The sequence below is a fragment of the Oncorhynchus tshawytscha genome, linkage group LG26 (assembly GCF_018296145.1).
Source record: "Oncorhynchus tshawytscha isolate Ot180627B linkage group LG26, Otsh_v2.0, whole genome shotgun sequence".
Taxonomy (NCBI): Eukaryota; Metazoa; Chordata; class Actinopteri; order Salmoniformes; family Salmonidae; genus Oncorhynchus; species Oncorhynchus tshawytscha.
The window spans coordinates 17,618,114-17,644,209 of NC_056454.1; the positions used below are offsets into that span (position 1 = coordinate 17,618,114).

General features: G+C 42.4%; 1 protein-coding gene across 3 annotated transcripts; it reads left to right on the top strand.

Annotated features, from left to right (window-relative positions):
• The first annotated feature begins 813 nt into the window (after positions 1-813).
• egfl6 (EGF-like-domain, multiple 6) lies at positions 814-26,096 on the top strand. 3 transcript variants are annotated; one of them, XM_042306900.1, is made up of 13 exons: positions 815-1,213; positions 5,190-5,296; positions 5,693-5,785; positions 6,865-6,984; positions 7,182-7,301; positions 7,753-7,887; positions 7,973-8,095; positions 10,122-10,190; positions 11,625-11,879; positions 16,208-16,285; positions 16,378-16,473; positions 16,721-16,983; positions 25,314-26,096. In XM_042306900.1, exons 1-13 carry the CDS (start codon positions 1,140-1,142, stop codon positions 25,419-25,421), a joined length of 1,641 nt encoding a protein of 546 aa, XP_042162834.1. In that variant the 5' UTR covers positions 815-1,139; the 3' UTR covers positions 25,422-26,096. The 3 variants fall into 3 exon arrangements, with proteins under 3 accessions (XP_042162836.1, XP_042162834.1, XP_042162835.1); XM_042306901.1 differs by having other exon boundaries at positions 816-1,213; positions 16,211-16,285; XM_042306902.1 differs by lacking the exon at positions 10,122-10,190 and having other exon boundaries at positions 814-1,213.

Consider the following 26,096-nt stretch of genomic DNA (forward strand, 5'->3'; position numbering starts at 1 on the left):
GGAAAGGGTAATAGCACATTGCCATGTTTCACTGAATTTAAAGCAAAACCTGACACCCAAACATTCCCACAACACTATTGTCTGTTGTGTATACTGGGGGCATAGCCAGATCTAGACCAGATGTTAGAGTTCACTTTGAAAGTATGCTAACTCATTAAGGGCTTTCATGACTTGAGATTAGCTTTGCTTGAACTTGGTATTAGCATGTGTGAGAGTAGGGCTTTATGGGTGCTGGTCATGAGCAGGACATCAAAGGACCGTGCAGCTCCTAATAACAGGCCTGGACACGATTGGGCCCTTAATTAACACAGGAGATCCAGCTAATTACCAACCAGGACAATGTCAGAGCAAGGCATGGCATCAAGAGCCAAGATCGATGAAACATGCAAGATAGGAATTGTATCATCATGAAGCAAAAGATAAACACTGTTTTTAACACCAGGTCAGGGCAAGTATATAGGTAAAGTTCACAGACCTCCTGTACATATATCTGGTATTTAATACTACACTTCCTTATGTACTTCAAGTATAGTCGCAAAGGTGATCACATATCTGTCCCTGCTGGTGAAATATTGCAGGAAAACTATCATCAATCATATGTCCCTGGATTGGGTTTACCAGTATAGATGTCTGGTGCACCCTCCAACTTACAGGCTGACCCCCTTCCACTCCTTTTCCCATCCCCTCTACCACTCCAGACTCCTTACCATGCTCACACCCCAGTGTCACTCATTGTAATGAAAACCTACCTCTGGAATTTCAGCAGAGAGAGAGAAAGAAAGAGAGTAGGGGAGAGAGTGGGAGAGAGAGAGTGGTAGAAGAGGAATCAGAGAGAGAGGGAGAAGAGAGAAGGAAGAGGAGGATACATATCACAGAGGCTTCTATCAGGAGAGTGAAAAAGAGTGAGAGAGGAATAGAGAGAGAGAAAAGTCTACTTACTAGAGGGGAGTGTGTGTGTGGTGGGGAAACACTAGACTCAATTGGGACTTGGGCTGGGACCCCTGTGTTAGTGCATGGAGCAATAGCAAGCCCTTGGGAGGAGCAGAGCACCACCGAGCAAGAAACAGAGTGAGTGAGAGCTTCTGTGAGAAACACAGAGAGAGATAGTGAGAGAACGTGAGCTGTACCCTGTAAAAAACATGCAGACTCTCAGCTGGATCGGTGCACTCTTCTTCCTGTTCTATGTTTCCTCTGGAAGTGCAGACGCCAACAGGTAAGTGAGCAATCAATCTATCAATCCTATGTGGTGCTGTAGGAAACGATTGTCAGAGAGATATAAATGTTCATACAGTACAATATAGTTCATGCTGCTGTCATTGTATCTGTTCACTCTGATGCCTGCAGCAGGTGTAAAGCTCAGTGTTTATTGGTATGATTCATCTGGATAGTAGAGCATTCAGTATGGACATTCCACTGCAGGGTCAAGGGAACAGCACTGCAAAAGCAATTGTCACATCCCTAGCTAACACTCCTAGCAGCTACTAGCAGTGTGTTTTAAGTATTGGAAATGCATTATATTCCATTACTTATACAGTATTATAAAAAAGGTACCTCTGGGGTTTGTGGTATATGTCCAATATACCATGGCTGAGGGAGTTATCCAGGCACTTTGCATTGTGCCGTGCATAAGAACAGCCCTTAGCCATGGTATATTGGCCATATACCACACCCCTTCGTGCCTTATTGCTCAAGTAGAAGTCGCCTCTTATTGAACTGCCATTACCAGTAGCCTGATCCTAATTTTAACTAATGAGACATGTGACATGCTCATTTTAGTAATTTAGCAGCCACTTTTATCCAGGGTGACTCAGTTTAGCTAATGACAATCACAGGCATGTCAGTTGGTTTCAATATGTAATAATGGGAAAAGTGGTGTTTTGGTGCAATGCATGCCCTCACTCTCAGGCTGTCTGCGCCTTGGCCAGGGACTATGTGAGGTATGGGGGCTGTGTCAGCTAAATGTTGCTCATGGCACTGTTAATCACCGAAGGACACCTGTCACACTTAGGGGCCCCTAGCCCTCTCCTACTGTAGGCTATTCTGGTTGATTTCTACCAGGTCTCAGATTCTTCCAGTCCCCTTGAGCCAGGGCTGTTTTTAGGAAGCCATGAGGGGAACGCCAGAATGCCAAATATCTGGGCCATTTGAGTTTGGCACTGGGCTAGAGGTTAGAGGGCTCCTCAGATCAGAGGGTTTCCCCAGCCAGGTGTGTGCTTCAAAAGTCAAAGTTATTTTATGATCCTTGCACTTCAAGCAATGAAAGGGGAAGCAGCAGATTGACATCCCATCCCAATTTAATTTACAGTAAAAATATATGTGCAATTCAATCACTATGCATATCATTCATTTCCAAAGTGCTGACTTGATGACGGTCACTTTAAGTGTAATCAGATGAGGGTCATGAAAATGGAGGGAATAGGTTCCTGCTTGAGTTATTCATGAAACTCTGTAAGGACTTTAAGGAGTGACTGATTAAGTGTAAGTAGAGAGTATAACATGCTCTTTTCCCAATCTGTAACCTACATCCTGTCAGGCTGTCTGCTCTCCATAGAGAGCCCCCTTTTTCTTCCTATAGGAGGGAGCCGGGGGGAGTTTGATTTGGCCTGTTAGTTTTCCAAACCACTGCCATGGTGCGATTTTTTGGGGGGGGGTTGTATAATTTGATTTACACAACATGCCTACCACTTTGAAGATGCAAATATTTTTATTGTGAAACAAACAAGTAATAAGACGAAAAAACAGAACAGAACCCCCGCCCCCAAAGTCGAGACACCTTTTGCAGCAATTACAGCTGCAAGTCTATATATGTCTCTATAAGCTTGGCACATCTAGCCACTGGGATTTTTGCCCATTCTTCAAAGCAAAACTACTCCAGCTCCTTCAAGTTGGATGGGTTCCGCTGGCGTACAGCAATACTTAAGTCATACCACAGATTCTCAATTGGATTGAGGTCTGGGCTTTGACTAGGCCATTCCAAGACATTTAAATGTTTCCCCTTAAACCACTCAAGTGTTGCTTTAGCAGTATTCTTAGCTTCATTTTCCTGCTGGAAGGTGAACCTCCGTCCCAGTCTCAAATCTCTGGAACACTGAAACAAGTTTCCCTCAGGAATTTCCTGTATTTAGTGCCATCCTTCAACTCTGACCAGTTTCCTAGTCCCCGCCAATGGAAAAACATCCCCACATCATGATACTGCTACTATGGTGTTCTCGAGGTGTTGGGTTTGCTTTTTTTAAGCAAAAAAGCGAAATTTTAGTCTCATCTGACCAGAGTACCCTCTTCCATATGTTTGGGGAGTCTCCCACATGCCTTTTGGCGAACACCAAACGTGTTTGCTTATTTTTTTCCTTAAGCAATGGCTTTTTTTCTGGCCACTCTCCCATAAAGCCCAGCTCTGTGGAGTGTACGGCTAAAATTGGTCCTACGGACAGATACTCCAATTTCCGCTGTGGAGCTTTGCATCTCTTTTTTGCCTCTGATTAATGCCCTCCTTGCCTGGTCTGTGAGTTTTGGTGGGGGGCCCTCTCTTGGCAGGTTTGTTATGGTGCCATTTTCTTTCCATTTTTTAATAACGGATTTAATGATGCTTCGTGGGATGTTGAAAGTTTCTGATATTTTTTTATAACCCAACCCTGATCTGCACTTCGCCACAACATTGTCCCTGACCTGTTTGGAGAGGTCCTTGGTCTTCATGGTGCCGCTTACTTGGTGGTGCCCCTTGCTTGGTGGTGTTGCAGACTCTGGGGCCTTTCAGTACAGGTGTATATGTACTGAGATCATGTGACAGATCATGTGACACTTAGATTGCACACAGGTGGACTTTATTTAACTAATTATGTGACTTCTGAAGGTAATTGGTTGCACCAGATCTTATTTAAGGGCTTCATGGCAAAGGGGGTGAATACATATACGCGCACCACTTTCTGTTTTTATTTTTTGGAATTTTTTTAAACAAGTTATATATTTTTTTCATTTCACTTCACCAATTTGGACTATTCTGTATATGTCCATTACATGAAATCCAAATAGAAATGCATTAAAATTACAGGTTGTAATGCAAGAAAATTGGAAAAACGCGAAGTGGGATGAATACTTTTACAATGCACTGTACTAATCACCCCAATCAACCCCAAACAGGTACCACAAAGTACCCCAACTCGTGACTCCACCATTGGTGACTCTGACTTGGACTCGACTCGGACTTAGCCATAGGGACTCGTGACTCGATTCGGACTCGAGCACAATGGACTTGGGACTCAACTCTGACTCGAGGTTTAGTGACTAAAACACTGCCCAAAGTAACCCAAATCAACTCCAAACAGGTACCCCAAAGTATGCCAAACAAGCCCAAACATGTAACCCAAAGGACCCCAAACCTGTACCCCAAAGTACACCCCAAAAAAACAAACAGGTACCCAAAAGTACCACAAAAAGGTATCTTAGGTACATCGGCAGGTTACTGACCTTATCCCTGTAGGCTGTCTAATCGCTGTTGGTGATCAGGCTTACCACCGCCATGTCGTCAGTAAACCTGATGATGGTGTTCGAGTCTACGTGGTCACACAGTCGCGTCTGAACAGGGAGTACAGAAATGGACTGAACACACCCCTGGGGGGGGCCCCGTGTGGCACCTTATCTAAGCTTTTAAAAATAAATAAGGCAAGCATTGTCTGGATGAAGCCTGTGCATTATATTTTATTGGACAATGCACTTGAAATGAAAAAAAGCCTTATTGATCAACATTTGAGCCTCAGGAAATCTGTCAAAGATAATATGTATACTGTAAATAATAAATTCTCGCAACTATCTGACTCCCACCTATATTTTCACTACTTTTCACTGCATTCTCCTGGGTCAGATCTATAAAAGTTGGTGGTACTTTCAGGTACCTGTTTGGGGTTGTTTGAGGTTGCTTGGTATATTTTGGGGCACCTGGGGTTGTTTTGAGTGCTTTGGAGTACCTGTTTAGGGTTGTTGGTCTTTGGGGGGTACACTAATTTAGTGATCCAATCCTCTTCTCTATTTGATGCATATTTACTGCAAATTGTGTTTATTTGGGTATTTGTTTTTATTCTGCAATCCATTATCAAGTTATGATCATGATTCAACTGGCCCTCAAGGAATGGAACCAAAGATCTAACAGGATAGAGCTGTGTATCACCTATTTCCCCTGTCCTTTATGTGCACAGGCACCGCAGACAAGTTCCCGCCGGTGGCCAACCAGGTGTATGTCGCTTTGGCAGGAGACTAGAGTGTTGCTATGGCTGGAAAAAGAACAGCAAAGGACAATGTGAAGGTAAGCATCTCAAACAAAACAAGCTGTGATTACGTTTAGTCAAAATGTACTGTATTTGACCTTGTCATGTTGCTTGTTTGTATGGTGAATAGAAATGTATTTGTATAGCTCTGCTCATCAATTTAACTTTTTCTTTGTTTCGTTGAATGAGAATATTGTATACTGTAAATAGATATTCAAAGAATGGAAACCTCAAGTTTAAGAACTCAAATTGTTCTCCACAATAATGGGTTTTCACATGTGTCATTCTTTGTGGCTGGGTATTTTCTTGCACCAGAAGAAATATGGACTAAATTACCTCTGGGATAGTAAAACTGGCATGTTTGAACCTCAGTGAACCTGCATAACTCCTCTTATTGCCGCTGGTGGTATTTCTCTCCTTGAATGCTTTACCAGCTCAGTGTGAACATGGCTGCAAGCACGGAGAGTGTGTTGGCCCCAACAAATGCAAGTGTTACCAGGGATACACCGGAAAGACGTGCAATCAAGGTCAGTGGGGTAACTAGAGTCAATAGAATGAGGGTCAAAGGTCAGAGAAATGTGAGCCAAAGTGGTCTCTTTATGGAGATCAACTTGCAGCTCAGATTTGTAGCCTGTCTCTGTAGTTATCCCTCTCTACTTCACAAGCCCCTGATACAGTGCCTTGCAAAAGTATTCACCCCCCTTGGCATTTTTCCTATTTTGTTGCATTACAAACTGTACTTTTTATTTTTTATGTAACGGAATGGACATACCCAAACTAGTCCAAATTGGAGAAGTGAAATAAAAAATATAACTTGTTTCAAAAACGGAAAAGTGGTGCGTGCATATGTGCTATAAAGCCCCTAAATAAGATCTGGTGCAACCAATTACCTTCAGAAGTCATATAAGTAATTAAATAAAGACCACCTGTGTCAAATCTAAGTGTCACATGATCTGTCACATGATCTCGGTAGATATACACCTGTTCTGAAAGGCCCCAGAGTCTGCAACACCACACAAGCAAGGGGCACAACCAAGCAAAAAGTTGTGGAGAAGTACAGATCAGGGTTGGGTTATAAAAAAAATATATGGAGGGGGGGGGGGTGAATAGTTATGCACGCTCACGTTTTTTGTGTTATTTCTTGTTTGTTTCACAAAAATATTTTACTTCTTCAAAGTGGTAGGAATGTTGTGTAAATCAAATGATACAACCCCCCCCCAAAAAATATATTTTAATTCCAGGTTGTAAGGCAACAAAATAGGAAAATGCCAAGGTGGGTGAATACTTTCGCAAGGCACTGTAAATCACTTGATCATCCTGTTGATACCTTTTAAAGATGCCTCAATATTTCAATACCAAACTATTCATTTTCTGCTATATAGAATACTTAATCTGGAGAAACCTAAAATGTATTCAATATGTTACCCCTGGGACCACCTAAGATATGATGTCCATGGGACAATATTCAAGTTTGATGTCTCTGGTGAAGCCAACATAGACTTATAGAAGCCACAGGTGCATTATTTCTGATTACAAACTAATATAGTATGGCCATAAATATCCCTGAAGTACATAACTGAGGACGACTGTCTGTCTCTCTGTCCAGATCTGAATGAGTGTGGCCTGAAGCCACGTCCCTGTGAGCATCGCTGCATGAACACCCATGGCAGCTACATGTGCTACTGCCTCAACGGATACACCCTAATGCCTGATGGCTCCTGTACCAGTGAGTGGGCACTGTAACCCCTACTTTACCTGCTTCTATTCACTCAAAAAATGGTGTTAGTTTTATACTGTACCAGTACTGTTTAAGAAGTTCTCTTTTCTGTGTGTGTGTGTGTGTGTGTGTGTGTGTGTGTGTGTGTGTGTGTGTGTGTGTGTGTGTGTGTGTGTGTGTGTGTGTGTGTGTGTGTGTGTATATAGACTCCAGGACGTGCTCCCTGGCCCACTGTCAGTATGGCTGTGAGGAGGTACAGGGGGAGATCCGTTGTCTCTGCCCGTCTGCAGGTCTGCAGCTGGGGCCGGACGAGAGGACCTGCGTGGGTGAGTACCACCACCTTGGACAACCAACCCTGACACTACAGTATATCACTTCATGAGGAGTTCATGCTGGTTCTCACTGGACCACTCCACCTCATAGATTAGCAGCTACTGAACACAATCAGAAGGGGTCAACATGTTGGAGCTTTGTAAAGCTCTGTGAAGCCTCCATTATGTGGTTTCACATTCCTGCTCCATCTCAAGGCTTCTCACATAAGAACTTAATCATCTGTAGCAGCCGGTTGGACAAAATGGGGTAGTGTTTCTTCCCACAAAACTACTTGTGTGGATTGGGAGCCATTGTCCCATTGTGGTGCTAAACTAAAGTGTCAGTCAGGGATGGTTGACATTGATCCAAATATTTAACCCTATGCTTCAATGTAGAAAACAGAACCTGGTCATTCCATGTTTATTCAAATCTGTCTGTCTTCCTCCCTTCCTTCCTTATGCCTAGATATTGATGAATGTGTAACTGGGATGAACCTGTGCCCATACAACAGACAGTGTGTCAACACATTTGGTAGCTACTACTGCAAGTGCCAGAATGGCTACGATCTGACATATGTTAGTGGGAAATATGACTGTGTAGGTAAGGTATACAATCATTTCGCATGCAACAATTTACTTTAAAACAATCTGTGAGGAGATATCAGATCAGTAAATGTATTTTTCAGACAATGACGAGTGTGCGGCGAACACACACAAGTGCAGCCACCATGCAGTCTGTCTGAACACTCAGGGATCCTACAAGTGCAAGTGCAAGCAAGGCTTCCGTGGCAGTGGCTTCGAATGCTCTGGTGAGACCTGAACAGATTAACTATTCATCAATCATCAGAACATTCTTAGAGTAAAAACCATTTGATAGAAAAGTTGTTGATGTGCAAGGGGGCCACAATCGGAAGTTTACATACACCTAAGCCAAATACATTTAAACTCAGTTTTTCACAATTCCTGACATTTAATCCTTTTAAAAATTCCCTGTCTTGGGTCAGTTAGGATCACCACTTTATTTTAAGAATGTGAAATGTCAGAATAATAGAAGAGAGAATGATTTATTTCAGCTTTAATTTCTTTCATCACATTCCCAGTGGGTCAGAAGTTTACATACACTCAATTAGTATTTGGTAGCATTGCCTTTAAATTGTTTAACTTGGGTCAAATGTTTCCGGTAGCCTTCCACAAGCTTCCCACAATAAGTTGGGTGAATTTTGGCCCATTCCTCCTGACAGAGCTGGTGTAACTGAGTCACACACACTTTCTCAGTTCTGCCCACACATTTTCAATGGGATTGAGGTCAGGGCTTTGTGATGGCCACTCCAATACCTTGACTTTGTTGTCATTAAACCACTTTGCCATAACTTTGGAAGTATGCTTGGGGTCATTGTCCATTTGTCCATGAGATGTTGCTTCAATGTATCCACATAATTTTCCTGATGCCATCTATTTTGTGAAGTGCACCAGTCCCTCCAGCAGCAAAGCACAACATGATGCTGCCACCCCCGTTCTTCACGGTTGGGATGGTGTTCTTTGGGTTGCAAGCATCCCCCTTTTCCTTCAAACAAAATGATGGTCATTATGGCCAAACAGTTCTATTTTTGTTTCATCAGACCAGAGGACATTTCTCTGTGTGCAGTTGCAAACTGTCGTCTGGCTTTTTTATGGCGGCTTTGGAGCAGTGGCTTCTTCCTTGCTGAGCGGCCTTCCAGGTTATCTCAATATAGGACTAGTTTTACTGTGGATATAGATACTTTTGTACCTGTTTCCTCCAGCATCTTCACAAGGTCCTTTGCTGTTGTTCTGGGATTGATTTGCACTTTTCGCACCAAAGTACGTTCATCTCTAGGAGACAGAATTTGTCTCCTTCCTGAGCGGTATGACGGCTGTGTGGTCCCATGGTGTTTATACTTGCGTACCATTGCTTGTACAGATGAACGTGGTACCTTCAGGCGTTTGGAAATTACTCCCAAGGATGAACCAGACTTGTGGAGGTGTACAATTTTTTTTTCTGAGGTCTTGGCTGATTTCTTTTGATTTCCCCATGATGTCAAGCAAAGAGGCACTGAGTTTGAAGGTAGGCCTTAAAATACATCCACAGGTTCACCTCCAATTGACTAAAATGATGTCAATTAGCCTATCAGAAGCTTCTAAAGCCATGACATAATTTTCTGGAATTTTCCAAGCTGTTTAAATGCACACTCAACTTAGTGTAGGTAAACTTCTGACCCACTGAAATTGTCATATAAGTGAAATAATCTGTCTGTAAACAATTGTTGGAAAAATAACTTGTGTCATGCACAAAGTAGCCTAACCGACTTGCCAAAACTATAGTTTGTTAACAAGAAATTTGTGGAGTGGTTGAAAAATGTGTTTTAATGCCTTCAACCTGGTGGGTGGGTATGTAAAACTTCTGACTTCAACTGTATATTCATCTTTTATATCCGATACAAGAGTAAAAGTCTCTCAGACAGTTATTTCACTATAGCATATTTTAACTGTGCTCTTAAAACATCAGCACTGCCAAAGCCAGTTTCCTGTTTTCAGACAACCCCTGCACTCTACAGATGTTACTCAGGGAGAGCCCCTGATTCAAATTACACCTGTGTAAATATCTGCTGTTCTACCGAACCCAGCCATCTGAAGGACAGAGGAAAGGAGAGGCATGTCTGTCTGTCTGTCTGTCTGTCTGTCTGTCTGTCTGTCTGTCGCAGAGGGGCCACAGTGCACTCTCTGAACCAGGCAGTTGGCACTAGCTGATGTAGCCTAGGTGACATGATAGGTGCGCCATGGCTTTGTGTAAACAAAGATGCCTTTATGTTTTTGTAGTCAAACCCTTTTATCAAAGCTCGTGGGACCAGGGAGACAAAGGCAGTGCAGATGATAATTTCCTCAATGGTGAGATGTGTATGGAATGCAACAAGGCTTTCCACTTCCTCTGTTCGCACCTCGCCCTGCAGCGTCCCCCACCCCCCTCCTACCTACCACTGTTGCTTTGCGAACTCCCCCTTCCTTCCCTCTCTCATGGCTCAAGGCTGGCTACATCCTATCCGCACCACACACAGCTTCATCTGCCATGTAGAAGTCAGCATGAAACCATTTTAGACTTTGCAAGTACATACAGTATATGGCTGAAGCTGGCTGTCATGCTTCCCATGCATGGAGTGTGATATTCCTGTCTGTTGTCCTACTCTATGTGCTCATCTTTCATGTCTATGACAACACGTTTACACAAAATAAACACGTATTTCAATGAACAAGGTAAGTCTAATTAATTCTTTAGTCATATCCCAGCTTACCAATTTACTTAGGGTTACGCCGAGCTATTGGTTTTTTTAAATTATGAAAGCAAAAACAATACTTAAACATGCTTATGTATGTAATGAATATGAGTTTCGGGGGGTTAAAATGATTCAATATTACAGCATTAAACCTCACTTAAAGCATGTCAGAAAAAAAGTTATACATACACCTGAACTGGTTCTGCAGGAGATTAGTAAGAATGGCTCACCCCTTGGTAAGAATGGCTCACCCCTTGTTAAAAAATGGCCTGAAAATGGAACCTTTTTCAAAATATCGCCTTTTTTAAATGATCTTTGTTAATTATATTATGAATAGGAAAAGTGAAGTTATGTCACATGTGCAGCTCACAAAAATATATGGAAATATTTGTTCTATCCAAACTTACAACCAACTGATTGCAGCATTACAGCAAAAATTGAGAAGGTTAGTGGAAGGGGAACTTGTTTGTCTGCACTTTATTAAAGACAAACATTGTCACACAAAAATTGTCACGAATAGAAAAATAAACCAGTTTCATTTACGGACCAAAATGTTGACATCAGTGCCATAGAGGTTGCAAATTTCGATGTGCCGATTCCATATCACATGGTTTATGAATTTAAATTCAAAACAACGCTTGATTCAAATCTTAAGAGTTTTTCTATTTAAAATATTATACAAAATTCTTGCCACCAACAAAATGTTATGTGTAAGGGGAATACAACCATCTCAGCTCTGCAGATGTAGCTGCAAAGATATAGAATCAATAGATGAATTATTCATTAAAAGATGTAAAAACATTTATTTTTGTTTGGTGGGTGGGCCAATAAAAAATAAATAATAATATTATATAAAGACAACAAGGTAAGTCATTAAGAAAAATTCCCATGACATACTCTCTGACATGTTTTGGCTTTAAAAACTATAATGGCTTTATAAACTATAATGGCAGTATAAACACAGGATTTATGCCTAAACTCTGGTATAACTGCATCAGATTCCACCTGTGATTGTAGTTCCAGAGGTCTGACCTGGTTCTTCTTCCTGCAGCTATCCCAGACTCCCCAGTGAGGCCCAGACTGCCAGGAAAGCTGGACAACGAGCAGATCAAGAACGTCATCCCCGAGCCCCAGGTGACCGTCCCCCCTCAGATACGCATGCAGCCCTTCGACTACGATGGCGAGACCTACATCGGTGGCTCAGAGAAGGTGGGCCAGGTGGACTTCACTAATGTAGGGGAGGAGGAAGAGGAGGAAGAGGAGGCAGATGTGGACAACCAACTCAATCCAAGAGGAGATGTTTTCAGTAAGCCTAATTTCCCCAACTCCTCCCCACTAATCCCCCTATTTATTTCCATCGTGGGTGGTCCAAAATCTGATTACACCAACACTGATCATATGGATTTTCACACACCATTACTGCTGTGGTGGTGTGTAGCACTCATAGTTACTCAGAAACACTGTCCCCCAGTTGCGTCACCTAAATAGGAATGGCAAGAACTTTGTGATGTATACTCTTCTTTTCACTCAGTTATATTTAGGGTTACACATGTTCTATGGCCGCATAGAACACTAAACAGGATGCTCTCAAACACATCTCTACCAGTCAAAGTTAGGTTAGATCACAGGGCCTTTGCTCTATGCTCTGTTCTGTGAGGGTTAGTGTAGCCTACAATGACCCTATGACCCTGCTGCCCATCTGTCTACTCTTTCTATTAGCTACCCCCATGCCTTCACAGCGACCCACAGTATATCCTCTCTGGGCATCTTTTACAGATGTCTCAAGACAGGGGGAATTTATGGAGTCTAAGGTCTGGCCTAATTACAGCCCCCCCCCCCCTTCCAAACCTGACTCTACATTTCCGGCTGGCCTCAGGTTTCTTGGCCTTGCTTGAAGGAAGTCTTATCTCTCTGTCCTATGTATCTCTTGTCAACTGCCAGGGAGTTAAACTCATCGCCGTTGTTATGAAGGGTTCTATTTATTAGGTGTCTTTGACGTAAACCTGAGGTATTCAATCAAATCTATGTCGCTTATCAAACACAGTTCTACTTGATATACACACATATGCATGCACACATGTCTAGGAAACTATGTATAAACAACATCTGAGCTTTTATTTTTATCTATAGGAGTCAGATGGTCCACTGTCACTTGACAGTTTTATTCAGAGACAGCAAGGACTGGGGAGAGCTTTGGGTTCCTTTAAAGATCCACGGTTAGCTGGACTAAACGTATGGATTGAGTCCCTTCTGACTCTAACCTTGTTTCAGACATCTCAAAGCTGCAATGTGATGTCAGTCTGTCAGGCAGTGTAAGCTTGAGGATTACCATTCCACAATAAAAGGTCAGTTCTAAGCCCTGGACCTGAGTGTATGTCAGGATTCAGCCTGTTGCTTCATGTTCTGGGCACTGAGTAGGTCTATGGCTTAGATTGAAAAGCTAATTCTCAGTAAGCAGCAGGGTTGGGCTCAAATTAAATTGAGAATGCCTCAAATTCTAGTTCAATTCTTGAATTTGAATTGAAGTAGTACATTTTGAATTTAAAATTAAATTCAATAAAATTCCAATCCCTCTTCTATTCTGTATATAGGTATAGTCTACACAAATATAAATATTCTACATGCTGTAAATCATTAAACATGTCGTTATATACGTGCATATCATTTTTGGGGAAACTGTTGAAATGAATGTTCAAGGAAAACATAACAAAACCTGTACGCAAATATTCTAAGTAATTATATTTCATTAATCACTTAAATTCTGTTAAATATAAGGGAAATACAACATGAATGCATTAATTTAGCCCTCAAGATGCCTTTAAAAATAAGCCAAATAAATGCAATGGTTGGTGGAAATAAAATTGGCTATTCTAAGCACTAAAGTTAAAGGAGTATATGAACATTGATTTTAGAGAAATGTGATATATTCTTTGGTATCTGGCAATGTGACCTGTCAGATTCTGTTAAAGGGTCATGTTCTATGGCTGAGTGGAATTTCTTTGAAATGCACTGACTTAAATTCTACTTCCTGTCACTCAAACTCTAATTCTACATCCTGTGGGGTATGTCCAATTAAATTTGAATTTCAACTCATGAGTTGAATGGGAGTCAAATCCAAAATGTTTAATTGAGCCCAACCCTGGTAAGCAGAGAATGGCCTCTTTCATATATTAGATTCACATGTTGTAAATACAACACATCCTGTGAGGTATAAATAGCCAATGTGGTTGGAAGACAAGACAACAACACATTAGCTTACGCTAGAAGAGCTCTTCCAGTGTTATGTGTTACCACCAACCCTAAATAAGATGTAGCAGAGAGTGAATATATTCAACCATGGAGTTTAACTAAGTTACTGTTAAATGCATTCGTGTAAAGTACTTAAGTAAAAATACTTTAAAGTACTACTTAAGTTTTTGGGGGGGTATTTATATTTATTTTGAATGCTTAGCAGGACAGGAAAATGGAAAAATTCATGCACTTATCAAGATAACACATGGTCATCCCTACTGCCTCTGTCTTGGCAGACTCACTAAACACAAATTAGTATTTTGAAAATAAGTGTTCCCCTGACTATCCATAAATTCTAAAAACATGAAAATGGTATTAAGCAATCTGCTTAACTTAATATAAGGAATTGTAAGTGATTTACATTTTTACTTTTGATACTTAAATATATTTTAGCAATTACATTTACTTTTGATACTTAAGTATATTTAAAACTGAATACATTTACACTTTTACTCAAGTAGTAGTTTACTGGCTGACACTTGAGTAACCTTCTGTAAAGGTATCTATACTTTCACTCAAGAATGACAACTTGGTACTTTTTCCACCACTGGTTAAATGCTGTGTGTTAAATGCTGTGTGTTAAATGCTGTGTGTTAAATGCTGTGTGTTAAATGCTGCGTATAGTTCAGTACATGCTCTACGCATGTTGGTTGCTTTAATAAACTACATCTGGTCCTAGTGTTTGAAAGAGTATTCTGTTTCACCCCTGCCATTTGCCATTGACCATTGAAAGGAAACTAAGGCCAGAAAAACAGCTGTGCTGAATACCGGTGTGACAATCCCACACAGCCAAGCCTGGGAAAGAGGTGGACGCACTGAGGCCATCAGTCAAACTGTCAAACAGAATAACTTCTCTAACCTTCTCTGGCCATGGGCTGAAACTGAAAGTTGAAAAGCAAGTAGAAACCCTTGAGAGAAGGTCATTTAATTTGACTTGTGGGAAAGAAATAAATATATTTTTAAATGTATTTAACTAGGCAAGTCAGTTAAGAACAAATTATTATTTTCAATGACAACAGATTTGTACCTTGTGGATTTGAACTTGCAACCTTGCAGTTACTAGTCCAACGCTCTAACCACTGGGCTACCCTGCCACCCCAGCATATCATGAGGAACACAGGAGGTTGGGGGCATCTTAATTGGGGAGGACGAGCTGGTGGTAATTGCTGGAGCGGAATGGGTGTAATGGTTTCAAATACATCAAACACAGGTATTGATGCCATTCCATTCACTCTGTTCCAGCCATTATTATGAGCCGTCCACTGCTGAGGAGACACCGTAGCATAGAGATGAGTATAATGAGGCCAGGATGCATAAAAGCAATGAAATATGCCTTTCATGCCAAATCGATTCTTCTGTGCAGATACAACATATGGCCTCAAAGACAGTGGAGCTTATAGCTCTTGGGATAAAACAAACATGCACATAAGTTGCCTCTGTAGCTATTTGGTTTAGATAGCTAGGATTATTATTATTATTGGCTCTTCCTTTTAAGATGAGTGTGGGCAAAGGATCACACGTGATGGTATGCCTCTCAGTGAGACAGTAACAAGGCTGCTTTTCACCGCTAATGTTGATCTCTTTAAGGAAACAAGTGAGACAGCAGCCTGAGCCTTCGTCAGGATGACTCAAATAGCAAGAGGAGACAGGCCCCAAGACATTCATCAGCTCCATGGAGGAATTCCACTCTGCCGCCATGTGAGCGCCTTGGGATACACACAGCTCTCCCTGCGCCTCTACTCCCCATTCACTATGAGGGGGGGGGTGCAGAGGCTCCGAGCCTTTTATTATCATCCCCCAGAACAGCTGTTGAGCAAACAGACCTGACTCCCTGACAGAGAGAGTCTGTCATCAGCTCCTCAAATCCCCTCAAACTCCAACCCTCTCTGGCTGGGCAGGTTCAATTAGCAAAGCCGCTGTACATCTGGTTGTCTAGAGCAACTCAGTGAAGGGGGACGTTTGTTGGGAGAGCTTTAAGATGCTTCAGTTATAATATCCTAAATGTCAACAGGGCAGGCTTCCACTTGCAGGCTTCCACTTCCCTGACTGGCTTTTGTTTTATGATGGGAAATCTTTCCACAGCATAATCATCTGGATGGTCTTCATGGACCACATATTTTCAGAAGAATGCTTGGAACTGAAATGGCATGTTTTGATAGAGCTATATTAAGCATTCATAACTGTTTAGACAAGGTTATACCTACACACTAATTAAGGTGGTTAATATCCTGTTTCAATATCTCTTGTCTTATGTCTTGCCTTTTTGTGCTTTCAGTGGAAGTGAACTACATTATCTTGACATTTGATGGACCATATTATAACAGAGTTCTCTCTTTCCCGAAGCAGATCCAGAGGACTTTGAGTCGGTATTTGGTCCTCCAACAGAAGTCAAAGAGATTGAAATAACTCCAGCCCAGGAAGGTAATCGTTGGTTTAGTTGTTGACATAAGGTGGGTAAGAAATAATACCTTTCTAATTACTGTGAATCGTTGACATCTGACTGTGCCTTCCAGAGTTCTTCATGGACTGCAACTTTGATCAGGGTGCTTGTGAGTGGGTGCAGGACAAGGACGACAATGTCGACTGGAGCGTGTCCTACCATGAAAACGGTACATATCATAATGCTAATGGCGCATTAATAGTATTTCTGCCTCCTATATTTGCCATGTAAATGCATATAGGTTTATACAATAACCGATAAGGTAAATATTTTATTATCCACATGATCATCTGAATCTATCTTCCAGAAATGGCTCTTTGCTGTGCTTAATCTATGCATTCCCAAATAGCTGTTAGTCATACGTTAACGACTATCACTGATCAGCCGGTGTCCACTCCCTGATCCCTAACCCCCAGGTATGGAGTATTACATGGCTATGAGAGGTCTTCTGGGGGAGAAGAAGGACCAGGCTAGGCTAAAGCTGCTCCTTAGTGACCGGGCCAAACAGGGAAGCTTCTGCCTCACCTTCAACTACCGCGTCACTGGAAAACAGGTGGGCTCGCTGCGAGTGCTGCTGAACAACAATGCCTACCCGGTCTGGGAGCAGAGCCGCAGCCAAGACCAGGACTGGCAGACAGAACTGCTCACTGTGGCCTGGAAGAACCAGGCCCCGGAATCTGTAAGTTACCATTCCATTCAAACACCTAGAGTGATAAAGGACACATAGAATGCTGACAATGTCAGCAGATAATGGTACAGTGCATTCAGAAAGTATTCAGATCCCTTCTTACGTTACAGCGATATTCTAAAATTGATTGAATTAATTGTTTTCCTCATCTACACCCAATTACCCCATAACGACAAATTGTAAACAGGTTTTTTGGATTTTTGCTCATTTATTTTAAATTAACAGCAATACCTATTTTACATACACTACCAGTCAAAAGTTTGGACACACCTACTTATTCAATGTTTTTTCTTTATTTTTTTACTATTTTAAAGATTGTAGAATAATAGGGAAGACATCAAATCTATGAAACAACACATGAAATCATGTACTAACCAAAAAAGTATATATATATATTTGATATTCTTCAAAGTAGCCACCCTTTGCCTTGATGACAGCCCTGCACACTCTTGGCATTCTCTCAACCAGAGAATTCTTTGTAAATAAGAATTTGTTCTTAACTAACTTGCCTAGTTAAATACAGGTTAAATAAATAAATAAAAACTGCTTCATGAGGTAGTCACCTGGAATGCATTTCAATTCACAGGTGTGCTTGTTAAAAGTTAATTTGTGGAATGTCTTTCCTTCTTAAGGCATTGGAACCAATCAGTTGTGTTGTGACAAGGTAGCGGTGGTATACAGAAGATAGCCCTATTTGGTAAAAGACCAAGTCCGTATTATGGCAAGAACAGCTCAAATAAGCAAAGAGAAACAACAGCCTGTCGTTACTTTAAGACATGAAGGTCTGTCAATCTGGAAAAACCATCAAGCTCTATGATGAAACGGGCTCTCATGAGGACCGCCACAGGAAAGGAAGACTCAGAGTTACCTCTGCTGCAGAGGATAAGTTCATTAGAGTTAACTGCACCTCAGATTGCAGCCCAAATAAATGCTTCACAGAGTTCAAGTAACAGACACATCTCAACATCAACTGTTCAGAGGACACTGCGTGAATCAGGCCTTCGTGGTCGAATTGCTGCAAAGAAATCACTACTAAAGGACACCAATAAGAAGAGACTTGCTTGGGCCAAGAAGCATGAGCAATGGACATTAGACTGGTGGAAATCTGTTATTTGGTCTGAACAATCCAAATTTGAGATTTTTGGTTCCAACCGCCATGTCTTTGTGAGACGCAGAGAAGGTGAACGGATGATCTCTGTGTGTGTGGTTCCCACCGTGAAGCATGGAGTAGGAGGTGTGATGGTGTGACGGTGCTTTAGTGGTGACACTCTGTGAATGATTTAGAATTCAAGGCACACTTAACCAGCATGGCTACTAAATCAAATCAAATCAAATTTTATTTGTCACATACACATGGTTAGCAGATGTTAATGCGAGTGTAGCGAAATGCTTGTGCTTCTAGTTCCGACAATACAGTAATAACCAACAAGTAATCTAACTAACAATTCCAAAACTACTGTCTTATACACAGTGTAAGGGGATAAAGAATATGTACATAAGGATATATGAATGAGTGATGGTACAGAGCAGCATAGGCAAGATACAGTAGATGGTATCGAGTACAGTATATACATATGAGATGAGTATGTCAACAAAGTGGCATAGTTAAAGTGGCTAGTGCTACATGTATTACATAAGGATACAGTCGATGATATAGAGTACAGTATATACGTATGCATATGAGATGAATAATGTAGGGTAAGTAACATTATATAAGGTAGCATTGTTTAAAGTGGCTAGTGATATATTTATATCATTTCCCATCAATTCCCATTATTAAAGTGGCTGGAGTTGAGTCAGTGTCAGTGTTGGCAGCAGCCACTCAATGTTAGTGGTGGCTGTTTAACAGTCTGATGGCCTTGAGTCCCAGCTTTGATGCACCTGTACTGACCTCGCCTTCTGGATGATAGCGGGGTGAACAGGCAGTGGCTCGGGTGGTTGATGTCCTTGATGATCTTTATGGCCTTCCTGTAACATCGGGTGGTGTAGGTGTCCTGGAGGGCAGGAAGTTTGCCCCCGGTGATGCGTTGTGCAGACCTCACTACCCTCTGGAGAGCCTTACGGTTGAGGGCGGAGCAGTTGCCGTACCAGGCGGTGATACAGCACGCCAGGATGCTCTCGATTGTGCATCTGTAGAAGTTTGTGAGTGCTTTTGGTGACAAGCCGAATTTCTTCAGCCTCCTAAGGTTGAAGAGGCGCTGCTGCGCCTTCTTCACGATGCTGTCTGTGTGAGTGGACCAATTCAGTTTGTCTGTGATGTGTATGCCGAGGAACTTAAAACTTGCTACCCTCTCCACTACTGTTCCATCGATGTGGATAGGGGGTTGTTCCCTCTGCTGTTTCCTGAAGTCCACAATCATCTCCTTAGTTTTGTTGACGTTGAGTGTGAGGTTATTTTCCTGACACCACACTCCGAGGGCCCTCACCTCCTCCCTGTAGGCCGTCTCGTCGTTATTGGTAATCAAGCCTACCACTGTTGTGTCGTCCGCAAACTTGATGATTGAGTTGGAGGCGTGCGTGGCCACGCAGTCGTGGGTGAACAGGGAGTACAGGAGAGGGCTCAGAACGCACCCTTGTGGGGCCCCAGTGTTGAGGATCAGCGGGGAGGAGATGTTGTTGCCTACCCTCACCACCTGGGGGCGGCCCGTCAGGAAGTCCAGTACCCAGTTGCACAGGGCGGGGTCGAGACCCAGGGTCTCGAGCTTGATGACGAGCTTGGAGGGTACTATGGTGTTGAATGCCGAGCTGTAGTCGATGAACAGCATTCTCACATAGGTATTCCTCTTGTCCAGATGGGTTAGGGCAGTGTGCAGTGTGGTTGAGATTGCATCGTCTGTGGACCTATTTGGGCGGTAAGCAAATTGGAGTGGGTCTAGGGTGTCAGGTAGGGTGGAGGTGATATGGTCCTTGACTAGTCTCTCAAAGCACTTCATGATGACGGAAGTGAGTGCTACGGGGCGGTAGTCGTTTAGCTCAGTTACCTTAGCTTTCTTGGGAACAGGAACAATGGTGGCCCTTGAAGCATGTGGGAACAGCAGACTGGTATAGGGATTGATTGAATATGTCCGTAAACACACCGGCCAGCTGGTCTGCGCATGCTGTGAGGGCGCGGCTGGGGATGCCGTCTGGGCCTGCAGCCTTGCGAGGGTTAACACGTTTAAATGTCTTACTCACCTCGGCTGCAGTGAAGGAGAGACCGCATGTTTTCGTTGCAGGCCGTGTCAGTGGCACTGTATTGTCCTCAAAGCGGGCAAAAAAGTTATTTAGTCTGCCTGGGAGCAAGACATCCTGGTTCGTGACTGGGCTGGATTTCTTCCTGTAGTCCGTGATTGACTGTAGACCCTGCCACATGCCTCTTGAGTCTGAGCCGTTGAATTGAGATTCTACTTTGTCTCTGTACTGACGCTTAGCTTGTTTGGTAGCCTTGCGGAGGGAATAGCTGCACTGTTTGTATTCGGTCATGTTACCAGACACCTTGCCCTGATTAAAAGCAGTGGTTCGCGCTTTCAGTTTCACACGAATGCTGCCATCAATCCACGGTTTCTGGTTAGGGAATGTTTTAATTGTTGCTATGGGAACGACATCTTCAACGCACGTTCTAATGAACTCGCACACCGAATCAGCGTATTCGTCAATATTGTTATCTGACGCAATACAAAACATCTCCCAGTCCACGTGATGGAAGCAGTCTTGGAGTGTGGAGTCAGCTTGGTCGGACCAGCGTTGGACAGACCTCAGCGTGGGAGCCTCTTGTTTTAGTTTCTGTCTGTAGGCAGGGATCAACAAAATGGAGTCGTGGTCAGCTTTTCCGAAAGGGGGCGGGGCAGGGCCTTATATGCGTCGCGGAAGTTAGAGTAACAATGATCCAAGGTCTTTCCACCCCTGGTTGCGCAATCGATATGCTGGTAAAATTTAGGGAGTCTTGTTTTCAGATTAGCCTTGTTAAAATCCCCAGCTACAATGAATGCAGCCTCTGGATAAATGGTTTCCAGTTTGCAGAGAGTTAAATAAAGTTCGTTCAGAGCCATCGATGTGTCTGCTTGGGGGGGGATATACACGGCTGTGATTATAATCGAAGAGAATTCTCTTGGTAGATAATGCGGTCTACATTTGATTGTGAGGAATTCTAAATCAGGTGAACAGAAGGATTTGAGTTCCTGTATGTTTCTTTCATCACACCATGTCACGTTAGCCATAAGGCATACGCCCCCGCCCCTCTTCTTACCAGAAAGATGTTTGTTTCTGTCGGCGCGATGCGTGGAGAAACCCGTTGGCTGCACCGCCTCGGATAGCGTCTCTCCAGTGAGCCATGTTTCCGTGAAGCAAAGAATGTTACAGTCTCTGATGTCCCTCTGGAATGCTACCCTTGCTCGGATTTCATCAACCTTGTTGTCAAGAGACTGGACATTGGCAAGAAGAATGCTAGGGAGTGGTGCACGGTGTGCCCGTCTCCGGAGTCTGACCAGAAGACCGCCTCGTTTCCCTCTTTTTCGGAGTCGTTTTTTTGGGTCGCTGCATAGAATCCACTCCGTTGTCCAGGATCCGCGTCGCGAAAAACATATTCTTGGTCGTACTGATGGTGAGTTGACGCTGATCTTATATTCAGTAGTTCTTCTCGACTGTATGTAATGAAACCTAAGATGACCTGGGGTACTAATGTAAGAAATAACACGTAAAAAACAAAAAACTGCATAGTTTCCTAGGAACGCGAAGCGAGGCGGCCATCTCTGTCGGCGCCGGAAGTCAATGCACCAGCATACTACAGCATTCTGCAGCGATACGCCATTCCATCTGGTTTGTGCTTAGTGGGACTATCCGTTTTTCAACAGGACAATGAACCAACACACCTCCAGGCTGTGTAAGGGCTATTTTACAAAGGAGAGGGATGGAGTGCTGCATCAGATGACTTGGCCTCAACAATCACCCAACATCAACCCAATTGAGATGAGTTGGACCACAGAGTGAAGGAAAAGCATCCAACAAGTGCTCAGCATATGTGGGAACTCCTTCAAGACTGTTGGAAAAGCATTCCTCATTAAGTTGGTTGAGAGAATGCCAAGAGTATGCAAAGCTGTCATCAAGGCAAAGGGTGGTTACTTTGAAGAATCTAAAATATAAGATATATTTGGATTTGTTTAACACTTTTTTGGGTTACTACATGATTCCATATGTGTTATTTCATGGGTTTGATGTCTTCACTATTACTCTTCAATGTAGAAAATGGTAAAAATAAAGAAAAACCCTTGAATGGGTAGGTGTTTCCAAACTTTTGACTGGTACTGTAAGGATTCAGACCCATTGCTATGAGATTCAAAATTGAGCTCAGGTGCAGCTTGTTTCCATTGATCATCCTTGAGATGGTTCTTGATTGGAGAACTCCTGTGGTAAATTCAATTGATTGGACATGATTTGGAAAGGCACACACCTGCCTATTTAGGAACCCACAGTTGACAGTGCATGTCAGAGCAAAAACCAAGCCATGAGGTTGCAGGAATGGTCCGTAGACCTCCGAGACAGGATTGTGTCAGCATAGAAGGTCCCCAAGAACACAGTGGCCTCCATCTTTCTTAAATGGAAGAAGTTTGGAACCAGAGCTGCCCCCCGGCCAAACTGAGCAATCGGGGGAGAAGGTCCTTGGTCAGGGAGACGACCAAGAACCTGATGGTCACTCTGACAGAGCTCCAGAGTTCCTCTGTGGAGATGGGAGAACCTTCCAGAAGGACAACCATCACTGCACCAATCAGGTCTTTATGGTACAGTGGTCAGACGGAAGCCACTCCTCAGTAAAAGACACAACAGCCCACTTGGAGTTTGCCAAAAGGCACCTAAAAGACTATAGGACCATGAGAAACAAGACTGGTCTGATGAAACCAAGATTGAACTCTTTGTCCTGAATGCCAAGCGTCACGTTGGGAGGAAACCTAGCACCATCCCTACAGTGAAGAATGTTGGTGGCTGCATCATGCTGTGGGGATGTTTTTCAGCAGCAGGGACTGGGAGACTAGTCAGTATCGAGGGAAAGATGAATGGAGCAAAGTACCGAGAGATCTTTGATGAAAACCTGCTCAGGACCTCTGACTGGGGTAGCCGGTTCACCTTCCAACAGGACAACAACCCTAAGTACACAGCCAAGACAACTTGAACCTGATTGAACATCTCTGGAGAGACCTGAAAATAGCTGTTCAGCAACGCTCCCCATCCAACCTGACAGAGCTTGAGCGGATCTGCAGAGAAGAACGGGATAAACTCCCTAAATACAGGTGTGCCAAGCTTGAAGCCTCATACCCAAGAAGATTTGAGGCTGTAATCACGGCCAAAAGGTGCTTCAACAAAGTACTGAGTAAAGGGTCTGAATACTTATGTACAGTGGAAGTCGTAAGTTTACATACACCTTATCCAAATACATTTAAACTCAGTTTTTCACCATTGCTGACATTTAATCCTAGTCAAAAGTCCCTGTCTTAGGTCAGTTAGGATCATCCTATTATTCTGACATTTCACATTCTTAAAATAAAAGAAGAGAGAATGATTTATTTCAGCTTTCATTTCTTTCATCACATTCCCAGTGGGTCAGAAGTTTACATACACTCAATTAGTATTTGGTAGCATTGCCTTTTAATTATTTAATTTGGTTCTATCATTTCGGGTAGCCTTCCACAAGCTTCCCACAATAAGTTGGGTGAATTTTGGCCCATTCCTCCTGACAGAGCTGGTGTAACTGAGTCAGGTTTGTAGGCACCCTTGCTCGCACAGACTTTTTCAGTTCTGCCCACATATTTTCTAGAGGATTGAGGTCAGGTCTTTGTGATGGCCACTCCAATACCTTGACTTTGTTGTCATTAAGTCATTATACCACAACTTTGGAAGTATGCTTGAGGTCATTGTCCATTTGGAAGACCCATTTGCGACCAAGCTTTAACGTCCTGATTGATGTCTTGATATGTTGCTTCAATATATCCACACAATTTTCATCCCTCATGATGCCATCTATTTTGTGAAGTGCACTAGTCCCTCCTGCAGCAAAGCACCCCCACAACATGATGCTGCCACCCCCGAGCTTCACGGTTGGGATGGTGTTTTTTGGCTTGCAAGCCTCCCCCTCTTTCCTCCAAACATAATGATGGTCATTATGGCCAAACAGTTCTATTTTTGTTTCATCAGACCAGAGGACATTTCTCCTAAAGTGCGATCTTTGTCCCCATGTGCAGTTGCAAACCGTAGTCTTGGTTTTTATGGCGGTTTTGGAGCAGTGGCTTCTTCCTTGCTGAGCAGCCTTTCAGGTTATGTCGATATAGGACTCGTTTTAATGTGGATAGAGATACTTTTGTACCTGTTTCCTCCAGCATTTTCACAAGGTCCTTTTCTGTTATTCTGGGATTGATTTGCACTTTTCGCACCAAAGTACATTCATCTCTAGAAGACAGACCGCATCTCCTTCCTGAGCGGTATCACAACTGCGTGGTCCCATGGTGTTTATTTATTTATTTATTGTTTGTAGAGATGGATGTGGTACCTTCAAGCATTTGGAAATTGCTCCCAAGGATGAACTAAACTTGTGGAGGTCTACAATTCTATTTCTGATGTCTTGGCTGATTTCTTTAGATTTTCCCATGGTGTCAAGCAAAGAGCCACTGAGTTTGAAGGTAGGACTTGAAATAGATCCACAGGTACACATCCAATTGACTCAAATTATGTCAATTAGCCTATCAGAAGCTTCTAAAGTCATGACATCATTTTCTGGAATGTTCCAAGCTGTTTAAAGGCACAGTCTACTTAGTGTATGTAAACTTCTGACCCTTTGGAATTGTGATACAGTGAGTTATAAGTGAAATAATCTGTCAGTAAACAATTGTTGGAAAAATTACTTGTTTCATGCACAAAGTAGATGTTCTGACCGACTTGCCAAAACTATAGTTCGTTAACAAGAAATTTGTGTAGTGGTTGAAAAACGAGTTTTAATGACTCCACCCTAAGTGTATGTAAACTTCTGACTTCAACTGCAAATGTAATATTTTGGATTGTATATTTCTGCTTTGTCACTATGGTGTATTGTGTGAGATTGATGAGGGGAAAAAACAATTCAAGAAATTTTAGAATAAGGCTGTGACGTAACAAAATGTGGAAAAAGTCAAGGGGTCTGAATACTTTACCAATGCAATGTATGTTCTATGACTGCCTGTATTTACTAGCACAATGTTTAGAGAGGTTGTTCATTTAATCACCACACTTGCCAATATGACCACTGTCGAAGCAAACAAGATTCACTACACAAGTCCCAATTTCCAAAACACCTCATCAACATCTTTGCTCTCATCCTGCAGATCATCTTTGAAGCTGAGCGTGGGAATGGCGTTCGGGGAGAGATTGGGCTGGACAACGTGGTGCTGACCTCAGGCTCCTGTCAAGAGGAAGACTCTGCCATCTTTTAAACTGCTCAACTCAGTGACACTGTAGAATCAGTCCACTTTGTTTGACACACAGCTCAGAGGCAGAGCAGAAGTCTCTACCTTTAGTCTGCTCCTTTCAGAGAACAAGCACACATCTTCATAATCCCAAACTAAGGGTGTATTGTTCTGTACTGTATGTGCAACAATTATTGTTCAGCTGTCCACATTGGAAAGTGTTGCATAAGGGTTTGAGCAATGGTATGTGGAGGGATTTCTGCACGTTTCCAAGGCTCTGCTTTTGAAATTTTCTGTTTAATTTGAGCCACCAAGACAAAGAGTAACGTCCACAAATAAATGATCCGACACATATATACAGTGCGGATTTCAATGTTCACAAATACTTTTCATTTTATTCAATTATTTTCACATTAAATATCATGTTTTTTATATGTGAGAATATGGCATGTCTCCAAAATGTATACAAAACAACAAAATTGTGTTGCTTTTTCATTTTTTAAGTGATAGTGAAATACTGCAGGTAGCTGCAATATAGACTTGTAGTTATGTGAAATCAAAATATGAATATTAGATTAATCAAGAAGTTTTCACTTGAAGGTTACTTGGTTTTTAAGATCATATTATGTGTATGTAACAATGAATAAACTGCTGTAAATTGCGCTTTCATATCGTAATACATAAAACATGTTTTTATAAGGA